A 24,128-nucleotide genomic window follows, 5' to 3' on the forward strand; every position below is an offset into this window, starting at 1 on the left:
TAATCATGAAATGAAATGGACCAGAGTTATTGAGTTTCGGTTGAAAGTAGAGACAGTATCATACTCATAGGGTGTGTTACACTTTGAATTTACCCTGAGAATTATTTGAAAAGTTGCATAGGAATCAGTTCCAATTGTTAATGTAGGCATAGTAAATCCTGGTGAGTTATCTATAGCTGAGTCATTTGGATTTGTGTAAGAGAAAGGATGAAACAGTACTGTGAGAACAGAGTGGAGGTTGAAGGAGGAGAGTGTGGCATGGTGGTTGGAACTTCAGCCTCAGCACCCTGAGGTTGTGGGTTCAAAACCAACACTGCTCCATGTGACCCTGGGAAGTCACTTAATCCTCCACTGCCCCAGGTGCATTAAATAGACTGTGAGCCCACTGGGAAAGATAGGGAAAATGCTTGACTACCTGATATGTAATCCGTTCAGAGCTCCTTTGGGAGAACTGGCTAACAAATCAAACAAATAAAGAGTATTGCTCTTACTTAGCAGCTCAATCCTTAGCGATAGTACTGTGGAATTACCAGTAAGGGTCAAGGCTGTCATTTTGAACCCAAATCACCAATGGGGTAGAAGGCCCTCACTAGCTACTAGGAACCTCCAATAAAAAAGAGGGATGAGTCAAGGGGATGGGGTGGGGAAGGGTGCTGAAACCTTCCCAAGGGATGGAAGCTCAGGGCAATGAGAGGGTTGTACTTCTGATTCTGGGAGGAGTTATAGGGGTTGGGAAGCTTCTGTTATTGATGTCAGAAGGAGTTGTTAAGAGCTGGGAGGTTTATGTTTCAAAGTTAGGATATGCACTCCTTATTAGGCCATCTGAGATTACTGCGAGATTACCATTGAGGGTCAGCAGTGCCAGTTTGGAAAGACAGCCACAATGGCAGGTGTGAGTGGGGAGCTTTTGTGACCCCCACCCCACATTGCTTCCTGAACCCTCTAGGGCGAGTTCCAAGTTTCCATGTTTTATTAAAAATTTCATAAAACACTTAGATAATTTCTAAGCGATTTACATTAAAATAAATGATATATACAAAGAAGACATATAGACAAAACTTACGTTAATACTAACTTACAAGGAAAAAAAAGGGGAGAACTACAATTTTTAAAAGCAAAGAGACATTCAAGGTAAACACATTACGGGAGGGAAGGGTTTTAGCCTTATAAGGCTAGTTTCTGGTATTTTAGAGAGTCTATCTATCTATCACTGTTAGTGGATAATATTAACCAATTCAGAACTTAATTCTGAAAAGCATCATTAAATAGAAAAGGTTTTTCTTCCCTTAAAAAAGACAGGAGACAATTCCAAATTTGAAGGGCTATTATAGAGAAAATCTCCGCTCTTCTTGTATTTATGATTTTCAATGATGGAATTGTTAAAAGATTTTGTTCTGCTGCTCTAAGTGTTCTTGATGGAGCATAAGGCAACAGCAGTCTGTCGAGAAAAATAGGTTGTTGTGATTGCCAGATTTTAAATGTCAAAAGCACTAACTTGTAAGTTATCCTATGCGGAATGATTTATATAGTTGTATTTTTATAGCTGTATTCTGAATAATTTGTAAATGTCGTATTTCTTTGGGGGGCAAACTATTGTATAAGGAATTGCAGTAATTTAATTTTGAGATGACCAAGGAATGTATTAATATAGTAAGGGATGCTGAATCAAGTATTTTTGCTAAAGATCTACCATATTTTTCGCTCCATAAGACGCACCTGACCATAAGACGCACCCTAGATTTAGAGGAGGAAAACAAGAAAAAAAAACATTCTGAACCAAATTCTCCCTGCCAGGCTCTGCACCCAAATCCACACTCCTTGCCAGGCTCTGCACCCTGTCCCCCCTCCCTGCCAGGCTCTGTACCTTCTCCCCCCTCTGATGGTCTAGTGGTAGGCTGGGATAGGGCACAGGGCAGGCAGAGACAGGGCACAGAGCAGGCATGCAGGCCGGCCGAGTGGCCTAGTGACAGGCAGGCAGGCCCCATACCCCCACATTCCCCCAGGTACCTTAAATCATCCCCATCCCCACATGCCCCCCAGTACCTTAAATCATCCCCCACATACCCCCAGTACCTTTTTAAATCATCCCCCATACCTTTAATCATATCCCCTTGTACCTTTTTAATCATAGTCCCTTTGTACCTTTTTAATCATATTAATCATATCCCCCCTTTGTACCTTTTTTATCATATCCCCCTTTGTACCTTTAAAAAAAAAAAAAAAAAAAACGTACCTTTTATAATTCTCCCCTCCCTCCGAAGGCTTTGTACTATTTTTGGGTAGCAGGTGCACGAGTCAGGAGTGCGGAGGTCAGGTGCGAGCTTTCCGCATTCCCGCCTGGCCCCGTGCCATTTTCTGAATGGCTGCCAGCAGTTCTCGCGAATCCTGCGAGAACTGCTGCCAGCCATTCAGAAAGCGGCGCAGGCCCAAGCTGGGAGCATGTAAAGCTTGGGCCTGACCACCGTGCTCCTGACTCATGCGCCTGCTGCCGGGAAACAATACAGAGCTATCGAGGGAGGGATATATGCTGGACCACCAGACTTAAAAAACGCTACAGCAGCGATGACAGCGGCGGTGGCAGGGAGTTTGTTTTAAAAAGGTGGTGTAGCTGTGGCACAGAGGGGTATTTTGCAATTGAAGGGGGGCCGGTGAGGTGGTGTTTAAAAAGGTGGTGCGGCTGAAAGGTGGTGCACCTGCGGGGGAGGGGTGTTTTGCAATTGTAAGGGGGGAGCAGCGGGCGGTGTTTTAAAAGCTGGTGCACGGGGCGGGGTGTTTTGCAGCTATGCAGGGGATTCAAATTTTGCACCTTCGCTTCATAAGACGCACTGAGATTTCCACCCGCTTTTGGGTGGAAAAAAAGTGCGTCTTATGGAGCAAAAAATACGGTAATCATTTTTAATTTAAAGAAGCAGTTTTTGATGGTTAAGTAATCTGATCGTGATAAGTTAGTTTGTAATCAAGATTGACGCCTAGGATTTTGACTGAACTTATAGATCGAATGGTGTAATTATTAATTACAATTGGACTTTTCTGAATGAGGCCATCCTTCCAGGGGATTAACATTGTTTTGGTTTAATGATATTAAGTGCTAGCATATTGTCTTTTAACCACCAACTAATTTGTTCCAATTTTGCATTCAATTCAAGTATGTTATTTGGGCTCTCGGTATCTATTGGGAATGTCAGGAAAAAGTCTGGACCACCATACCAGGTGTAGATGAGCCATACCCTATTTAAGAAAAGGGAATGGCTTGGGAAGTGAGGATAGTAAAGTTGATCTTCTCTACAATAAACTTTTCTTATCCTGATTTAACACATGAATTGCAGGAACACTGAGCACACTCACTACCCACTTATGTTGTTGCCACTCTTGCTGCTGCTGCCGCCACCCAGACTATCTTTATTCCATTAAGATTTTTTTTATTCCACAGAATATACAAAAATCATTAAAAAAACAGAAGGTGTAAAATACCGCACTCAATACCCTGAGGGGAAGATGGTAGAGGCGCTGATAAAGGACCGCATCATCGATCACCTTGACGGACACAAACTGATGAGGACCAGCCAGAACTGCTTCAGCAAAGGAAGATCCTGCTTGACAAACTTACTGCACTTCTTCGAGGGAGTAAACAGGCAGATAGACAAGGGTGACCCGATTGACATTGTATATCTGGATTTTCAGAAGGCATTCGACAAGGTCCCGCATGAGCGACTACTTTGAAAAATTGAGAGCCATGGAATCGAGGGTGAAATACTGACATGGATTAAAAACTGGTTGATGGATAGGAAACAGAGAGTGAGGGTAAATAAGCAATACTCGGACTGGAAAAGCATCATGAGTCGAGTGCCGAAGGATTCGGTGCTCGGGCCTGTGCTCTTCAACATATTTATAAACGACATAGAAATTGGCACGACGAATAAGGTGATTAAATCTGCAGATGATACAAAGTTGTTCAGAGTAGTGAGGTTGCAGAAGGATTGCCAAGACCTACAATGAGACACAAACACAATAAGGAATGGGTCGAAAAATGGTAAATGAGGTTCAATATGGATAAGTGCAAGGTGATGCACATTGGTAACAGAAATATGCACAAATACAGGATATCCGGTGTTATACTCGGAGAGAGCCCCCAGGAAAGAGACTTGGGAGTACTTGTAGAGAAGTCAATGAAACCGTCTGTGCAGTGCATGGCGGCGGCAAAAAAGGCCAACAGAATGCTAGGAATGATTAATAAGGGGATCACAAACAGATCTAAGAAGGTTATCATGCCACTGTACCGAACCATGGTACGCCCCCACCTGGAATACTGTGTCGAACGCTGGTCGCGGTACATGAAAAAGGACATAGAACTACTCGAAAGGGTCCAAAGATGAGCGACAAAAATGGTTAAGGGACTGGAGGAGTTGCCGTATAATGAGAGGCTAGAGAAACTGGGCCTCTTCTCCCTTGAAAAGAGGAGACTGAGAGGGGACATGATCGAAACATTCAAGATATTGAAGGGAATTGACTTAGTAGAGAAAGAGAGATTGTACACCCTCTCAAAGTGAAAAGAACAAGAGGGCATTCACTAAAGTTAAAAGGGGATAGATTCCATACAAATGTAAGGAAGTTCTTCTTCACCCAGAGAGCGGTAGAAATCTGGAACGCTCTTCCAGAGGCTGTTATAGGGGAAAGCACCCTTCAGGGATTCAAGAAAAGGTTAGATAAGTTCCTGCTGGACCAGAACATATGCATAGACTCAAATAGGGCACTGGTCTTTGACCTAAGGGCCGCCGCCTGAGTGATCTGCTGGGCACGATGGACCAGCAGCGGCAGTTCTTATGTTCTTATGTTCCTGCCAAGGACTTGTAAATATTCTTCTTATGTGAGTAATGCAAACCTGTTTTGGAACTGCAGCATTTGGAATTGTATTCACATACAGACAAAAGGGATCGAAGCTAGCAAAGAAATAATGTGTAAGATATATAAATGCAGATTCTGTTAAGCAGAACTAGAAATGGTTATGCATCTTATTGCTTAGTGCAACATGCTGATGTCAAAGAGGCACAACAAGGTAGCATAGATCTTCTATTACAAACTGTATAATCAGTATAAAAAAAAACTATCAGAAAAACGCTAGGATCCTGATACCAGCAGAATTGCAGATAATAAAAATGTTGCAATCACCTGACACCTTCTCATTACAACCAAAAGAGAGCCAGAAGCACAAAAACTGGAGACCGTGATAAAACAGAAAAATGGCAGGGAAGTGTTAATACCAAATGGCTGCTCCATATAAGCCTATTGAGAGATAGAAGATCCTGTACTAGATGATGCAGTCAGAGACCAAGACATTGTTTAAAAAGATACAGAAAGAATTCCAATTGTATTGATGTCATTGGTCTGATTAAAAAGAATTTCTTAATATATTACATGTGCACAGTGGCATAGCGAGGGTGAGAAGCACCCTGGGTAGTGGCGCCCCTCCCTCACCCTCATCTACACCCCTCTGCTCCTTCCACGATCCCTCCCCCCTGCACTCCCCTTCCTTCCCTTGTACCTCTAATTGAAGTTGTTGCTCGCGGGGGTCAACGTGCTCCTCGCAACCCCTTCGCCTCTCCCTCTGATGTCACTTCCTATGCACGGCACCTAGAAGCGGGAGAGCCGATGGGGTCGCGAAGAGCCCATTGTTGACCACCCGAACAACTTCAGCTAGAGGGGAGGGGGAAGGGAAGGAGGGCATGCGCGTGTAGGGGAGGAATGGGAAAAGGCGGAGGGGTATCAGCGCCCCACCCCAACATGGTGCCCAGAACGGACTACCCCCTCCCCCCCTTTACTACGCCACTGCGTGTATGAGGACAAATCAAAAATGAAAGGCAATTGTTAAATTTTGCAATAACCGGAACAGAGCTAGCAAAATGCAACATATATACTCATAGATTGCCTGTTGGATAGTTCATCCACATACAGTGCAGCGCTCAGCTTTTAGTCATGTGACAGCCATGAGGCCAGAAACACGGACGCTACATTGCAAGATTGCACCATCAAAGAAAGCACATTACTGCACGTTGTTCTTTGGGCAAAGAGAGTGAAACCTTTGGAAATTCACCGTTGGATTTTGACTCTATGGACGCTATGGACATAGCACCATGAATCAACAAAAGGTTTATGAGTGGGTAAAAAGGTTTAAAGTGGAGATAACAGGTGTAACCGCTGAATGTTGTTCTGGTTGTCCATCAACATCACATACACAAGAGCACGTTGATAGGGCAGATGCCTTGATAAGAGAAGACTGATGGATAACGGTGTATCAATAGACTGCAAATTTGGAAATCAGCTATGGATCTGCATTCACTATAATGCATGATGACTTGGGATACAGGAAGGTCTCTGCGCACGATGGGTTCCCAAACAGCTTACTGATCTGCTCAAACAACAGTGTGTGGAAATTGCAACCCAGTTCCTGAGACGGTATGAAGAAGATCCGACAGTTCTGGAGAGAATTGTCACCAGCGACGAGACATGGGTGTATCACTATGACCTGGAGAGCAAAAGACAAAAACTGATGAAGTAAAGGAAGCAATGCTCACCTGGCTTCAGCAGCAGCCAAAAAAACTTCTTCTCTGCAGGAATGCAGAAGCTAGTTGAACGATACAACAAATGTGTCATCTTGCATGGGGACTATGTGGAAAAGTGATATGTTCAATTGTTCATAGTTACTTCTGTTAAAGCTGTTAAATGTATTTTGCCTTTACTTTTTGATTTACCCCTGTATATAGTACACTGATGAATGCCAGAAAGAAGTTCTCTTTGGTGCTTGAAAATCAAGAAGAGCATGAACAAGAAATATGAGAAAATGTTGTATCCATATACTCTGACTTAAAAACTAGGAAAAAGAAAAACAGCAATAATAACACTTTAAGAAACTCAGAGAGCCCAAAGAAATACATATTTCAGAGAGAAAATTGGTCAGTTTGAATGAGCATTCATCTCCTTGTCTACTATAGTTTCTGATCAGGCATTTTAAAAGACCCCTCTACCCTAATTGGGATAACCACCCAAGACTACTTTAAGACAGGAACCAGGTGTTACACTAGCCCAGAGCACCAAAGCTCAAGCGTCTAGAATAGGGGTGGGCAACTCCGGTCCTCGAGAGCCGGAATCCAGTCGGGTTTTCAGGATTTCCCCAAGGAATATGCTTTGAAAGCAGTGCATGCAAATAGATCTCATGCATATTCCTTGGGGAAATCCGGAAAACCTGACTGGATTCCAGCCCTCGAGGACTGGAGTTGCCCACCCCTGGTCTAGAAGTCTGCTTCATCAGGCTTACCTTTCATAGTGCAGAGAGCCTATTGCTTTGCTCTCTCTGCTTTGTTCTCCATCCTGCACTTCTGCTGGCGCCATTGCAAATTTAAACACAACAGATATTGTGTCCTCTTATTGAGTTGTACGTTGAAACATCCTACTTCTTAACATCCACTATTGGAGAGTTTTATTGGTTGGTCTACAAATGAATAATTATTCTATATGATTGACGTTAAAAATGTACATTAGAACGATATTAAATTATAATGGTTGTTTTAGTGGGTTGCTTAAAATGGCTGGGGCTGGATATAATAAGAAGTGACCAATCAAAAGTGCAAGCTCAGTGGCCAATTGGAGCTGACTTTTTGTTTTTATTTCAGAAGCTGACCAATGCCTTGCACAACTTGCTTTCTTCCTAGGGTTATGATTAGAGCTCCCTGGGACGCTACCAGACTCTGGAGCAGTAAGAGGAGTTTGGGAGGGAAAGTACAGAGCCTGCACATGCACAGATAAGGAGGCAGAACATAGCAGCAACAATGGAAGTTAAGAAGGTGCTCATTTACGGAGGAGGAAGGTCTCTGGGTTTTAAATGTGTAGAATACATTTAAGCCCAAAACTGGGTAAGCAAAGGTATTTAAACTATTTATTGTATTTATTAAATTTTCTAGATTGTTCTCCCAGGGGAGCTCAGAAAGGTTTACATGAATTTATTCAGGTATGCAAACATTTTTCCCTGTCTGTCCTGGTGGGCTCACAATCTATGTGTCTTGTCTAGGGTCCCAAGAAGTAGCATGGGTTTGAACCCACAACCTCAGGGTGCTCAGACTGTAGCTTTTAACCACTGTGCCACACTAAGAGGCCTTTTTACCAAATAGTGATAAAATAACATTGCCTTCCCAAACCCCTACCCCCAGCTCGTGGCGAGTAGCATATGCTCTTTTTTCTTTCCCACCCCCAGTGGGACCCTGCGGCATGACATCTCTCTTCAGCTGCCAACTAACCCACACCTACCTCCTCCCCACATCATTATTATTTTAAATCTTTCAGGCAGCGTCAACGAGATTAGCGTGATGCCATCGGCCTGCCCCAGAACCCTTCATTCACCAGTAGCCTGCCTATGCGGAAACAGGAAATCACCGCTGAATGAAAACTTCCGGGGCAGGCCGACGACAGCATAATGATCTCATTGATGATGACCAGAAGATTTCAAATAACAAACATGGGGGAGAAGGTGTGTGGGAGTCGGGAGCCAAAGAGAGAGGTCGTGCGGCAGGGTCCCGCTAGAGGGAGGGGAGAAGGAAGTACAGAAGAACATGTTCTACACGCAGATGATTTAAAGTTACAGTGGCCAAAAGAGGAATTAGGTGGGGGAGCAGAGCCACCACCAATTTTTGGTGAGGCCATGGCCCCTGTGCCTCCCCCCCCTCCCCATTTTGACACCTATGGTCTAACCCAGTGTCTTGCAAACTTTCCGGCTAGCAGCACACCAGTGCCCCGGCCGGAAGACACTCAGAAGTGTGTGGACGTCAATGCGATGATGCCATGCACATATGTGACATCATCATGTCGACATTTACACATGCATGGAGGCCCATCTGGCTGTGACCCACTTTGTTGGAGGGATCCGGTAGGTGCGGGCAGAGAAGGAGAGTCATCTGCGCCACAAGAGACACATCCTGTAGACAGTCAGCCAGCGTGAACGACTCTCCTCCTCGCCAATGTGTCGGGGCACACCTGAAATCTCAGGAGATCCACTGGTGTACCGCGGCACACAGTTTGCAATTCACTGGTCTAATCAGTAAGAAGAAATCTGAGCACACCTTCCTGCCTACTGCTTCCCCCTGCCCTGTCCCTTTTCTCTTTACTGCAAGCACATGTGCTCTGAAAGTGATGTGTATACTTTTAACTACTGGGTGGAAGCCAATTTTTATCTAAAAAAAATGCACACAGTTGGCTCCCCACTTTTGTCTATATTCTCCCAGAAACACCAAAGAAAAGCCCATATCATTTAATGCTGCCTTGACTCATTTGCAAAGCAATACGACATTTATATCATTCTAAATTTATTTCTGGCCTTCAACCTCACTCCTTGGTGTGGAAAATTTCACTCTTTGGGATGGTTTCACCCTCGACATCTCTGTGCGGTAGACGCTGCAAGGGTTCATCCAACATTTTGGTTTTGAAAGAAATGTCATCATCCATTTACGCCTAATTTAGCTCTAAAGCCCTTTTAAGTGCTGAGGTAGGCAAATAACTCATGTGCTAAAGAACTACAAACAGGTCTTCCATTTTAATCAGGGTTTTTAAAAAAACAATTAAGTCTTTAAGTGCTCCTTATATGGTTGATATCCTTAAAAAACTGATTTGGATGCTGCACGTGACTGGCTTTACTTAATTGCTTTCTGGACTACACCCAACCCTTCCAGGTTAAAAAGAAAGAGGTAGCAAGTTAACACATACACCTTTTATCTCGTGCCAGCTCCTTTCTTATTTGGGCCAAACCCAGCAAGAAAGAGAATTTTGTACCTATGCAACCCCCACTTTTTTTTTTTTGTACATATTAACCCTTGACTTTTCTTAGTCTTAAAACAAACCCCCCCAAAAGTTAAACAGCTCAGCTGTCCTTACGCTTGCAGTCAGGGTACAAAGCCAGTGTGTGCTCCTCTGCTCTGAGGATTACGGTAGGAGGACCGTCTCGTCCCTCCACCTGCTGGGGAGGGCGGGGTGTAAAGTTACAGCAGATCCGGAAACACAATGCACAGGATCAAACTGTCTGGTGTGTAAGCAGTGCAGTCTGCTTACATCACGGCGGAGGTTAGCCTGCAGCTGACCTGCCGTAGTATATCGTGTGTCCACCGTGCAATGACCACACAGCTCAGGCGTTGAAGAGAAGGGCTGGCGGCGCCGAAGAGTGCACACAACCGGCGTTCGAGCGACGCTGAATGCAACCTTTTTCCGATCCACATGGACGGCGGCGAGCTGACAGCTGCCTCCTTCCAAGGCAGAAACCTGTTTGCTTGCTGTTGAGAAATAACATTTAAGGGGAGAAAGGAGCTTGCCTCTCCTGTTGCATGGCTACTTTCAGCAGTCGGAAAGTTAAAAATAATTTCTCTGGCTGCCGTCTGACACATGCAGCTACGGATTAAACCAAACCAGAGGCTGTAGCTGATCGTATGGAGCGCAGCCCTGATTTGTTGTAAAACTCTTGCAGATAATTTATTTTACTAGTAGTCTTATTCGGGTTTTTATTGGACTCTCCCCCCCCGGTTGAGAAAATGGAAGATTCTTCATTGCTTGACCTGAGAGACATAGAGATCAAGCTGGGGCGCAAGGTACCTGAGAGCTTGCTAAAATCCCTGCGAGAGGAAGCCAGGGACGATCATCCCACGTTTACTCAAACGCCGGCCACTTTGCAGAGCTCCAGTGCCCTGGACAGGTTGGAGACCAGGATCCACCTTTTGAAACAGGAAATGGTAAGTAAATACAGTACTTTTTTTTTTTTTTTTTTTCTTTAACCTAGCAGTCTATAGACAGGTAAGGCTTACAAGAAGAAGAGGGATGTCTCCCAGACAGTCAGCAATTCCATGTGACAGTGGCAGAATGACATTCCTTTCTGAGGTTCAGGTGTACCAGTGCTCCCCCACCACCCCAATTTTCGATCCGATGTGCCAAGCTTTTCCCCTGGTGATACAACATAGGAAAACTTCATTAAGCATAAGAGCCAGCTCTGAGAGTGCCGGGCATCCATAATATTGAGCAAGCTGCATTATGCCGAGAGGTCATTTATATTCAAAGCCTCCCTGACCATTAGGTAAGACTAGACGATTGTCTAGGGGGGCAACAGCTTCTTAGGGGGGAGGGGGAAGTTGCAGCCAAAGAAAAATAATAGGTCTTGACAGTCACACAAACTAAAAGAACCATCAATACATATTTTTAAATGCTCCAAAGCAGCACTCATGATTTGTGTTTAATGTTATATTTAAAAGCAAGATATATTGGGGGAGCATTGTTAATTCTGAGGTCACCCAGGGCTTGTGCACAGATATTAGGTAACTTACTATAAGTTCACTGTTGGTGCTAGATCCTCTTAAATCTGGTACTTCCAGGTCCCTTTGAACCCTTGCACCGACTGCCTGTACAGTATATTGTTGGTACTTTAGCACTTCTGACCCTGGGTGTCTCTTCTGAAAACCTTTAAGTGCATTTGATTCCGTCTCTGAGCCTGCTGTTAGAAGCCGAGAACCTGCAAATGACTGATGCAGTGCCAGCCTGCTGAGTGAGATGTTTTGCCTTAAGGTAGTATGTTTGAATATAAAAGAGATTTTTGGGATTATTGTGGTATTGCTTTGAATGGCTTTTCAAGCTTTTTCTTAGGAAACGGGGCTGGATCAAGGGATTATAATTTCCTGAGCCAACTTTGTGCCGTTGGCACCCCCCACCCACAACATGATATATCTCCCTCCCTCCCACCTGTGATCCGGTATTCTCCCCTCATGAGAAAGGTCCCCCCTCCTGCTGGACCAGATGAGGCATTGGTGATAGTGCCAAAATCCCAGTTTGGTATCCAGTACCCTCAGAAGGATGCCGCATTGTGAATTCTGAGGTCACCCAGGGCTTGTGCACAGACATTAGGTACCTTACTATAGGTTCAATGTCGGTGCTAGACCCTCTTAAATCTTGTACTTCCAGGTCCCTTTGACCCATTTGCCCAATAATTGATCAATTTAATTATCAAATCATGGTCACCCCAACATAGCCTTCCCAGAACATGTAAAAATGAATAATTGGCACCAATTTTTAAATATTAAGAACATAAAAATTGCCGTTGCTGGGTCAGACCAGTGGTTCATCGTGCCCAGCAGTCCGCTCATCCGGTGGCCCTTAGGTCAAAGACCAGTGCCCTAACTGAGATTAGCCTTACCTTTGCAAGTTCCGGTTCAGCAGGAACTTGTCTAACTTTGTCTTGAATTCCTGGAGAGTGTTTTCCCCTATAACAGCCTCCAGAAGAGTGTTCCAGTTTTCCACCACTCTCTGGGTGAAGAAGAACTTCCTTACGTTTGTACGGAACCTATCCCCTTTTAACTTTAGAAAGTGCCCTCTCGTTCTCTCTACCTTGGAGAGGGTGAACAACCTGTCTTTATCTACTAAATCTATTCCCTTCATTATCTTGAATGTTTCAATCATGTACCCTCTCAGTCTCCTCTTTTCAAGGGAGAAGAGGCCCAGTTTCTCTAATCTCTCACTGTACGGCAACTACTCCAACCCCTTAACCTGAGATGTCCATAAGTTGGCACATGGACATCCTAATCACCGGAACATTTAAGTGGCTATAATCAAATCCATTTTCCTAATGTCTAGCGGAATGTTTCTCCGTAGTACATCCAGACTTCCAGGGGGCGTGTTATGGGTGTGTTTTTGATTATGAGGGCAATTTCTAAAGCCCATATTTCCAGGTAGCTAGGCTATTTGACAATTGCCCATCCTCTCTGCAGGTAAAAGTGCCATTATTACCAATGGCTCTTTGAGTTATGATGGCATAAAAACCTATTGTTTTACTATTACTGTCCCTGCATTTTGCTGCCTTCCCTAGAAGCTCCTGCCTTAGGTAACTCCCTATTCTGCTTAATGGTAAAACCGGCCCTGAGCTTACCTGTTGAGCAAATAGAGCTGTAGCTACTTTTCAAGAGGGCTCATAATAAAAGTTATAATCTGTCACCTTTAAGTATAAATAAATATCATTGGTCTAATATGGAAAACTAATTTCTCATTCTCGAGCAATGCCTTATCTGTGGACTGTTTAAATTCTTAAGGTATGTTCCGTTACGGGGTAAATATTTATGGTTCTATTTGCTCCTATGTGTTACATGACCTTGACCAACTTTAAGAAATATGCTTATCACGTCTTACCTATATGGTCCAGACCCACCAAGTCTCCCACGTTCCGTGAGAGACTCCTGCTTTTGTGGGTCATCTCCTGCACTGGGGAGCCAAGAACTTCCATCAGCAGCAGTAGATGTGTTAAAGCAGCAATCTCCAACCTTTTTTATGAAAAGGGCCACAATGTGACTACGACAAAGCTTTGAGGGCCACCAAAATATTTCAAGCTTACACAAACTACTAATTTTGTTAACCGCCTTGACCTGCTTGGGTAGACTGGGTATTGAACATTAAAAATGAATACTAATATTGATTCTACAACACTTCTTCAAAGATCTTTGTTAAAAACTCACTTTATTTTGGATAGTCAACAGAAGCAACACACGTAAGAGATTGTTTGCAGTTGCTATATCAACTGGGTGAGATTAAAGTTAATGCGTTTACACGAATTGAAGAGCATTTCAAGCCAACTGTGTGAGGGCCGCAATGGAGGATTTCGGGGGCTGTGCTTTGGAGACCACTGACCAATCTTGTGATAAGAACTAAGTTTCCAAGTTTATTAAGTACAGTGGTACCTCGGTTTACGAGTGCACCGGTTTGCGAGTGTTTTGCAAGACGAGCAAAACATTCGCAAAATCGGCGCCTCGGAAACCGAGCGCACTTCGATTTGCGAGCCCCCCCCCGGCGATCCGGCACCCCCCCACCGCCATCGGGCACCCCCCCACCGCGACCTGAGGTCCCCCCAACCTACCCGAACCCTCTTCTTACTTTTCTTTAGCCTCCGCAGCGGCACTGGCACCAGCATGTCCTGTGCATGGTGCCGGTGCCTGAAGATCTGCTTCCTGTGCTGGGCCTGAGAGTTCACGTCGAACGTGAACTCTCACGTTGAACGTGAACTCTCAGGCCCAGCACAGGAAGCAGATCTTCAAGCACCAGCATGCACAGGACATGCTGATGCTGGTACCGCTGCGGAGGCTACAGAAAAGTAAGAAGAGGGTTCGGGTGGGTTGGGGGGACCTCAGGTCGCGGTGGGGGGGGTGCCCGATGGCAGTGGGGGGGAGGGTGCCGGTTCGTGGAGGGGCCTTCGGGGGGGGCAATGCCGGTTCTTGTGGGGGAGGGAGCAGCCCTGCTGGCCTCGTGGAGGAGGGGGTGGGAACATATCAAAGCAAGTTTCCCTTACTTCCTATGGGGAAACTTGCTTTGATATACGAGCATTTTGGATTATGAGCATGCTCCTGGAACGGATTATGCTCGTAATCCAAGGTACCACTGTATTTGATTAATCGCTTATTCCACATTCTAAGCGATGTACAACATATTAAAATATTAAATTACAGTAGTTCAAGGGAAACAGTCAATATAAACATAACTCACAAAACAAAACATGACTCAAGAGGAAGGGAATGGTGAAAGAAATACAAGTTTAAAAGATAGTGAAGGAAACATATAAGGGAAGAACAACAATAGGGAGGGAGAAAAATAATAAGTAACAGAGAATTTAAAGCACAGGGCTCAGTAGAGAGCCCTAAACTAATCCAACTGCAAAATAGCACAGCTGTTATCATGAAACTGGTGCCGTTGTAGCAGAAAATAGCATTTTATTAAAGAATCTCCTGCTGCCGTAAGGGGAGGGCATCTTTATTTATTCCATTTTTATACCGTTCTCCCAGAAGAGCTCAGAAAAGTTTACATGAGTTTATTCAGGTACTCTCTGTCCCAGCCGGCTCACAATCTATATAATGCACTTGGAGCAATGGGGGAATTAAGTGACTTGCCCTGGGTCACAAGGAGCAGCATGGATTTGAATCTACAACCCCAGGGTGCTGAGGCTGCAGCTTTAACCACTGCACCACACTCTCCCACTTGGTGCTGTGACTGAGGTCTGTCAGGGGGGTAGAGCTAGGAGGTGAAGTGGGTGGGTCTAAGGGCGGGACTGGGCAGAGCAGGTTTAAAATCTTCCTCTCAAAAATTAGGCCCACTTGGCAGCTCTGATATTATGCCCATTTCCACACATAAAGAGGTTGTGATTAGGGTTACCAGATGTCATGTCTAGGGGTCTGGACGGTTTTTCAAAACCCGGCAATTCGTCTAGGTTTTGAAAAGCTTCCTTGAAATCGCATTGGGCAGGAGGACATCTACACATGCGTGGAGGCAGCGGGGGACAGGACTGGCCATAATGGGGCGGGGATGGGTAGAACTGGACGGGCCTGGGAGATGGGTCTAGGGGCTGGTAACCCTAGGTTGTGATGGGGGCTGAAATAGGGTTACCAGACATCCGGGAAAACCCATAAATGTCCTCTCCGGGTGTCCAGATGGATTTCCAAAACCTGGCAGTTTGTCCTGGTTTTATAAGGCCCTGAGCTCTCGGCTGCTTCTGGAGGGCCTCCGAGCATGTGCGGTGCAATATGATGATATTTTGACAGAAAAGTTGCTATAACAGTGCAGAGACCAAGCCAATATGATCTGCAACTGCAGTCCTTTAGGCCTGTACAAGAAAAAACGGTTCATAGACAACGGCGCGAAAGACAAAAGCGCGCGCTGACAATTGAGCGCAGCGCACGCCGCTGCGTCACTCTAAATTACAGTTTTTAGGGGCTCCGACAGTGGTTTTTGTTGGGGAACCCCCCCAGTTTACTTAATAGACATCGCGCTGGCGTTATGGGGGGTTGTAACCCTCCACATTTTACTGTAAACTGAACTTTTTAGTAAAATGTGGGGGGTTACAACCCCCCCACCCTCCACAACGCCCCCACAATGCGGCGCGATGTCTATTAAGTAAAGTGGGGGGGGTTCCCCCCACACCCCCCCCGTCGGAGCACTAAAAACAATAATTTAGAGCGGCGTGGCGGCGCGCACTGCGCTCAATTGTCTGGGCGCGCCTTTATCCTGGCGCGCTTTTGACCTGACACCGAAAAAACAATCTTGCTACAGCTAGAGGCTGGGTGGGCCAACATCCAGAATTAGGAAAAAGAAAAGAAGACAGTCAAAAGAGAGGGAAAAGACAAAACTTGGCTACTGCAATAAAAGATAAAAGCCAATAGACCAGAAAAAGAACAAAAGAGGCAAACAAAAGAAATAATAAATTGAAAGAAAATTGCTGACTCTGCAATTCCTGGCTGACATCCAGGATTTTTAAATATTTTTCCCAACTGTTTTGCTGTGTTGAGTTTTGCTAGTTCAATAATAAACTGCCTAGAAATTCAGAAGGGTCAAAGTTAGGCTGCTACTTTTGAGTGCCCCACAGATCTTAACTCTTCTGTAGTGGAGGGGGGGGAGGGAAGAGGATATTAAGAGAGAATCTTATTAGAGAATGAGTCCCACATAGAGATGGAGGATCCTGAGAGTGGACCCCTGTTAAGAGGAGGGATTCTGAGTGAACCCCTTGCAGTGAGCTGTATTGTAACTCAGGCCCATGCAAATGAAGGTAGAACTCAAGACTGAGGCACATCTGAAAATCAGAATCAAAACAAAGACCTGGCATGAATGAAAGCAATCGAATTCTTAGTATAAAGAGAACTCCTGGATGAAACTAATGGATAGGCAATAGATTTGTCACCCCTCCCCCACAGAAATCAGGCCTATACTGAAATCAACAAAATATTTTAAAGGTATACTGAGAATAAATGCTTTCAAAGTCAGGAAGAAGGTACTGACCCATGAAACACTACTTATAACATAGAAACATAGAAATAGACAGCAGATAAGGGCCACGGCCCATCCAGTCTGCCCACCCTAATGACCCTCCCCTCCCCTAGCCCATACTGAGTGAACAGATAACAATTCTCATAAAGCAGTGTCTCGCAAACTGTCCGGCCAGTGGCACACTAAATCCAGTGCACAAACTGGAAGGCACCCAGAAGTGCAATGCCTTCGACGCTATGGCATCGCGTGCGTGCATGACATCATCATGTTGGCATTGGCCCATCTGGCTGCGACCCGCTTCGGTGGAGGGATCTGGGAGGTGCGGGGAGAGGAGGAGAGATGCCGACCGGGAGGCGATTCATCTACGCCGGCTGACTTCCTACAGGACGTGCCTCTCGCCACGAGAGGCATGTCCTGCTGGCAGTCAGGCAGCGCAGATGACTCTCCTCCTCGCCAGTGTGTCGCAGCACACCTGAAATCTCAAAAGGTACACTGGTGTGCCGCGGCACACAGTTTGCGATACACTGTCATAAAGTTATGATTGCCCTGAGGGGATTCAGTTGTTGAAGGAGCTGATACAGATTCTGCAAGCAGCCATTGTAATGTAAGCACTAAAGATGATTCACTAAGGTTTCAATACCATAGTCGTGCCAATTCTATAATGGCGTTGGGGTGCACTTACCAGTACACTTGTGCCAATGGAAGGCGTAAGTTGCTACGCTTGAGTGTGCCTCGTAGTGTGTGCAATTCGTAGTATATTATAAGTTGTATGCATCACGAGGCAGAACACCCATACATCGCCTTTGGATGCTACCTACTCACAGAATAGCGCCTGGCACTTATACATGTATTTGCCCATGAAAACACTAACTACGAGCACAATTGCTTGTCTTCTGTAAACTGTGATCTGAGCTATATTAACATTAAGTTCTTATGTAAACCACTTAGACTTAGGGTTACCAGATTTTCCAAATGGAAAATCCAGACCCATGGCCCCACCATTCAGGGCCCTCCCTGCTCCCCTTGACCTGCATGAGCAACAAGCAATGCACTCGCACTGGCGTGACACGATGTTACTCATTGCCAGAAGCTTTTCAAAACCCGGACAAAATGCCAGGTTTTGAAAAGCTGTCCAGATCCCCAGACATGACCTCAAAAGAAGAACATGTCCAGGGAAATCCGGACATCTGGTAACCCTACTTAGACTTAAGTGGTCTATAAAATTTTTAAATAAATAAATAAACATTGGTACACAATTAGCACTTTAATTTAAGCACGTGTTAAAAAATTGCCCTTCAATAATAATAATAATAACTCTCAGAATTGAGGCCTATGAAATCCTGAATGGTGTAGAATGGGTAAAAATGAATCTTCTTTTTTTTTTTTTTTTTTTAAGTCCTTCAAAAATTACAAAGTCTAAAGGACACTCAATGAAGATACATGGAAATACCTTTAAAACAAATAAAAGTAGGAGGAAATATTTTTTTTTCACTCAACAAATAGTTAAGCGCTGGAACTCATTGCCAGAGGATGTGGTAACAGCTGTTAGTGTAACTGGGTTTAAAAAAAGATTTAGACATATATATATATAAGCAGATACCCCCATTTTTCCTCCCAAAAGGAGGAAAAATATTTGGGTCAACCATAAGTCGGGCGCTTAATATTCAAGTGCCATGCCCTGCCAGGATCTGTACCCAGCACACCCTCCCTGCTAGGCACTGCACACAGCCCCCTTCCCTCACTCCCTCGCCGCCCTGTCCCCCTTCCCTGCCATGTCCATCATACCTCCTCTGCCGCTGGAATCCCTGGTGGTCCAGAGGTGTATCGGTCAAGAGCAAGCTTTCCACGTTCCTGCCCCACTGCTATCCCGGTCAATCAGTCACTGCCGTGAGTTTCGGCATCAGTCACTGAGCGGTACTGAGTAGGAGCACCCTTTGCTGCTGCTGCTCGGCGCTAAGCAGCTTTCTGAATGGGAAAAATGAAATGCACAAAAATTAGGGAAGAGGTTTATGGAGGTGGGAGACCTTGTCCCTAGCCTCAGAAACCTGTAAAAGTAAATTTAAGGACCCTTAAACCCCCCCCCCCCTCAACACACACATACTGATTTTCCCATAGGCTGGAACAGCCTTACTCGCTGTGCCATGCGGGATGCTGGGAACTGCTCACAGAGAGCCTAGAGTCGAAGGTATGAGAAGATTTCTGCCTCGGACAAGCCTGACAAAGGGAAAGCCGGCTTGTTTCTTGGACTGCTGTTCAGTCTCCACATGGGACCGGACCCTCCGACTCCCACTCGAGTATGCACATCGTTGAGGGAGAAGGAATGCAGTTGGTCCCAATCCTGATACAAAACTGTTATGGAAGCCACACAGCCTGCGCTTAAACCTACTGCAGTTGAAACTTGGGGTGAATCTGCTCCCAAGGTAAGAATCCCTGAGCCTTTGGACTGTTAATGCAAGATGGCCACATGGGAATCATGTAAAGCATGTGCCTGTGGGCTACAAACCTCTGCCCTTAGAGTCTGTATCTTCTCGCAGCCAGAGATGTCTCGAGGGAACTGAGAGCTTCTGCAACACCAAAAGCCTACCTTAAGGGAGAAAAACCTGAAAAACAAGGAAATTAAACGCAAGCAGAACAGAGAAGCTCCTACAACTTTGCTTTAGAGAGTAAGACTAAGGAAATCGAGCACAGCCCAGAATGGGTACATAGACGAAATGACAAAGCCTCGCCGACAGTGGAACACCAAAAATTGCACGCAGGACATCTGCATGCTGGATTTAAACAGTATTTTAAAGCACCCCAAGGGGGAGGGGGGTTGACGGGGTACCCCCCACTTTACTTAGAACTGTTGGCGCTCATGTTGAGGGAAACACCCCATTATAGAGGAAACAGCCCTTTTCCCTGTTTTTTAGGGAAAAAGAACAGTTTCCTCTTTAATGGGGGGGGGGTTTCCCCCCAACCCAACGGGAGCACCAACAGTTCTAAATAAAGTGGGAGGTTCCCCCTCACACACTCCCTCGGAGCACTTTAAAATACTGTTTAAATCCAGAATGCGGATGTCGGCGCTCCATTGTCGGCACGGCTTTGTCTCGTACGATTTTGACCTGTCACCCCCAGAGTGAGAGGAGGAGGAGCAGAAGAATATGTAAATTAAGCTTTCTACAGACCGATATTCCTGTTGCACTAGAATTTCCCTTAATGATTGGAGTATGCTTTCCTTTAATTCTTTTTTTGTTTTAAGAGGAGGCACTTTGTACAGCAGTTTTTCTACCTCCCCCCCCAACCCTCTATGGAGGATGTCCATGATCTCTGTGATCTTTCTCTTTTTTAGTCCTTATACTGCATTTGGATTATGGACTATTAACAGTTTACCTAAAGGTTCAATGAATTGATTGCTCTACAAAACTTTTTTATTTTTTTTATTATTTATTTATCATTTTAATACATCCTATATACAAAGATGTTTAAAGGAAAATACAGAAATATAATACTCTCTTAGTCATAACACGAACAAAGAACTGAAATTTAAACATCCATAATAAATCATCTAATACAGTCCACAACCTGAGGAGAAGAGACAAGATGAAAATAAAACCCCTCGGGAAAGGGGAAATATACAAAAGGAAATAAAAATATTAAGAAATAGAGCAGCTAGATCTTATCCTATCCCCAAAAAAATACCGCATGAATTAACCTGTATCATTCGGACTGTGTGGAGATTCCTTTACCTTCAAGGAAAAAACCTAATTGGGCAGGTTCAAAGAAAATATATTTGCTCCCCTGATAGGAGACAAAACATTTACAAGGAAATCTCAACTGAAAACTTGCCCCCAAAGCAATCACCTTTGATCTATAAGACAAAAATTCTTTCCTCCTGGATTGCGTCCACCTCGAGACATCAGGAAATATATATATACCCTTTCTCCCAAATAGGTAATCTGCTTTAAATTAAAATATAATTTCAGCAACATCTCTTTATCTTGAAGAAATACCAACGAAACCAATAAAGTTGCTCTTCCCTGAATTTCAATATCAGAAGACTGCAGAATAGCGGAAACATCTAATTGAGCATTTTCATCTGCTGAAGCTTTTTCTTTCTGCACTTGTTTTAAATAATAAATTCTTTGTGTCGGAGGAAGACTTGCTTCTGGTACATTTAAAACATCTAATATAATAAAATGATAGGCCGCGCATGCGCACTAAAAAAACATGTTCCCTGATCTGTCGCGAAAAGACGAGTGCGCATGCGCGGCCCCGGATTGCAAGAGGAGCTGCAGTGGCGGCTTTCAACAAAAAAAACAAAAAAATTACACAGCTGGGGTAGCCGCTCTCACCCGACTCTCACGGTGCGGCTGAGTGCTGGCGGCCGGCGAACCCTAATTGCGGCGGCTTTCAACTACAAAAAAAAAAAAATTTATACAACTATGCGCATGCGCGGTTACTACCTACGTCACACATGGCAACTCAGCTGGGGCAGTTGGGGCCTCCCACGCCGCGCCCAACCCGCTCATACAACTTTCGCAAAGGGGGGGAGGAAGGGCCTTTGAGACCCCTGCGACAGCCTCCGCACCCTCCCTCCTCTGAACGTGAGAGCGAACGAGCGTGCGCGCACAGGGAGGACACGGGGAGAGACGCGCTGCACTGGCAGGGGGTTGGAGAAGCGGAAGAGGAGAGACCGGTCTCCGAATGCGTGTGAAGAGAGGGGGGCTCTTGGAGTGTGAGGCCAGCGGAAGACGTGTGACACTCCCCCTGTGCTTCCCTCCCCCTTCTCCCCCGCAGAACAACTTCCGAAGGAAAACACAGTGGACTTGGCTAATGCTGCATAAACACCAACCTCACCTTCTCCTCAAATTGACAGGGCTCATTCACTACCCAAATACCTCCCTTCACACTCATCCAGTATGCTTCCGATCCAGACTTCTCCCCTCCTCCCACTACACATTTATTACTCGCCAATGTCTTAGCAAACTCACTAATCATTCCATACTGTCTCTCCCACTAATTAATGTTCCCAATAACCCAATTCCGTTCCTCTCTCCATCTGATTCATACTCTCCCAATCCCTCCATCCACACTTATTTTCAAACCACCACTCCTGATCACACACTCTCTCTCAGTATGATCCAGATTCTCTAATGCCCTGGCTCCATGTGACATACACACTTCAAAACTGTTTCCCATCCTCAACTGCTGTGACATTCACTCATTTGCTCTTTCCTTCCACTGCTCTGACAGACACCAAAACTATCTCCCTCCTCCCATCCAATTCATTTGTTTACCAACTTCTCCCTCAGTGACCACTTTCAAACCTCTATCCTCACCCATAAACATCCTTTTTTTTACTGTATCTCCCCAACTGCCCTGCTCCCATTCCACCCCCAATCTGGCACACTTACTCACCCAACTGCCACCTTTCCTAGAATTCAGCACACTCAATTCTAAGCCACTTCACTCCTCCTCACGGATCTGACACAACTGCACAGGGAAATGGAGGGGGGAAGAAATGTTGCTGCATAGGGGACAGGGAGAGAGACAATAGAAAAAAAGACAAATAATAGGAAGGAGGGAGACAAAGAAAAGAAGAAAGACACAAGGGCAGGGAGTGAGACAGAAAGAAAGAAAGACAGACATACATATATTCTAGCACCCGTTAATGTAACGGGCTTAAAGACTAGTTCAACATAAAGTTCCTAAACAGTTCTTGAGGTGGCATAAACTTGGCAACCGGAAAATTAAGAATCCTCAAATTCAAACTTTTCTGCTGGTTTTCCAGGTTTTCAATCTTCCTCAAAATCATCATTTTATCTGTTGTTTGTTTGGTAATTAAATTCTTAGTCTAAACTAAACTAAACTAAACTAAATCTTGGGTTTATATACCGCATCATCTCCACGGGTGGAGCTCGACACGGTTTACAAGGTTAGGGAAGGAACGGAACTCCAATAGATTTATAGAAGTAGGTAAGAAGAGAGGAAAGGTGTGATAATACTAGGGAGGGGATGAGGTTACGTTTTGGAGAAGAGCCAGGTCTTCAGAAGCTTACGGAATGGTAGAAGGGGGCTCAAGTTGCGGAGAGGGGAAGGGAAGCTATTCCATAACTGAACGATTCTGAAGTGGAGGGAGGAACCGAGTTTACCAACGAGGGAGATACCTTTTAAGGAGGGGAGGGATAATTTTAGTTTTTGCGTGGATCTAGTGAAGGATGGATTTGAGGAATTCCAGGCTAGAGGAATAAGAGGTGGAAGGATGCCGTGGAGGATTTTGAAGGTTAAGCAGGCACATTTAAAGTGGACCCTGGAGATGACAGGAAGCCAGTGGAGCTTGGACAGGAGCGGAGAGACATGGTCAAATTTACTTTTTGAGAAGATAAGTTTGGCCGCTGTGTTCTGGATTAGTTGGAGTCTGTGGAGGCTTTTCTTTGTTAAGCTAAGGTAAATGGAATTGCAATAATCCAATCTGGAGAGGATGATGGACTGTACGAGCAAGGCAAAGTGTTTTTGGTGGAAGCAGGACCTCACTTTCCTCAGCATGTGAAGGCTGTAAAAGCATTTTTTTATCAGGGAATTGAGGTGGTCGTTGAAGGATAGCGAGGAATCTATGGTGATGCCCAGGACTTTGCTAGAGAACTCCAGTTGTAGAGAGGAGCCTGTGGGCAGTGGGATGGAGGTGGGTAGATGATCAAGTTTAGGGCCAAGCCAGAGTAGTTTGGTTTTGGACTCATTCAGTTTCATTTGTACAGCGAGGGCCCAGGATTGAAGGTTGGTTATGCAAGAAGAGATGTTTACTGCGAGATTGGTGAGGTTTGCGTCGGTCTCGAGGAGGACCAGGATATCGTCTGCGTAAGTGTAGAGTGTTTCTAGGGGGGAAAGGTGGAGGAGGTTCAGGGAGGACATATAAATGTTGAAGAGGATAGGAGATAGGGGGGAGCCTTGTGGGACTCCACATGTCGGTTTCCACGGGGAGGATGAGGTACCATTCTTGGTAACGTTGTAAGAGCGAGAGCGTAAGAAGTTTGAGAACCAGTCAAGAACTGTGGAGCTAATGCCTATCTCGGAGAGTAAGAAGATTAGAATGTCATGATGGACAACGTCGAAGGCTGCAGAGAGGTCGAATTGAAGGAGAACGGCAAATTTTTTGTGAGAATGAAGTTGTTGGATCTTCGAGATTAGGGAAATCAGGAGGGTTTCAGTACTGAAGTTGGGTCTGAAGCCGTATTGATAGGGTAGGAGGGTAGAGAATCTTTCCAGGTAGGCTGAGAGTTGGGAGGAGACAATGGACTCAAGCAGTTTGGTTAGGAGCGGAATGTTCGCTATAGGGCGGTAATTGGATG

At 45.0% G+C, this 24,128-nt stretch overlaps 1 protein-coding gene across 1 annotated transcript in view; it reads left to right on the forward strand.

The window, feature by feature from the left end:
• Window positions 1–9,793: 9,793 nt before the first annotated feature.
• LURAP1L (leucine rich adaptor protein 1 like) overlaps window positions 9,794–24,128 on the forward strand; it is a 78,616-nt gene continuing 64,281 nt past the window's right edge. Inside the window, exon 1 of the mRNA XM_033918876.1 lies at window positions 9,794–10,757. Coding sequence (XP_033774767.1) covers window positions 10,560–10,757 — 198 coding nt within the window. The 5' untranslated portion in view covers window positions 9,794–10,559. The remainder of the gene's footprint in view (window positions 10,758–24,128) is intronic.

This window comes from Geotrypetes seraphini, chromosome 1 (assembly GCF_902459505.1).
Source record: "Geotrypetes seraphini chromosome 1, aGeoSer1.1, whole genome shotgun sequence".
NCBI classification, from domain to species: domain Eukaryota; kingdom Metazoa; phylum Chordata; class Amphibia; order Gymnophiona; family Dermophiidae; genus Geotrypetes; species Geotrypetes seraphini.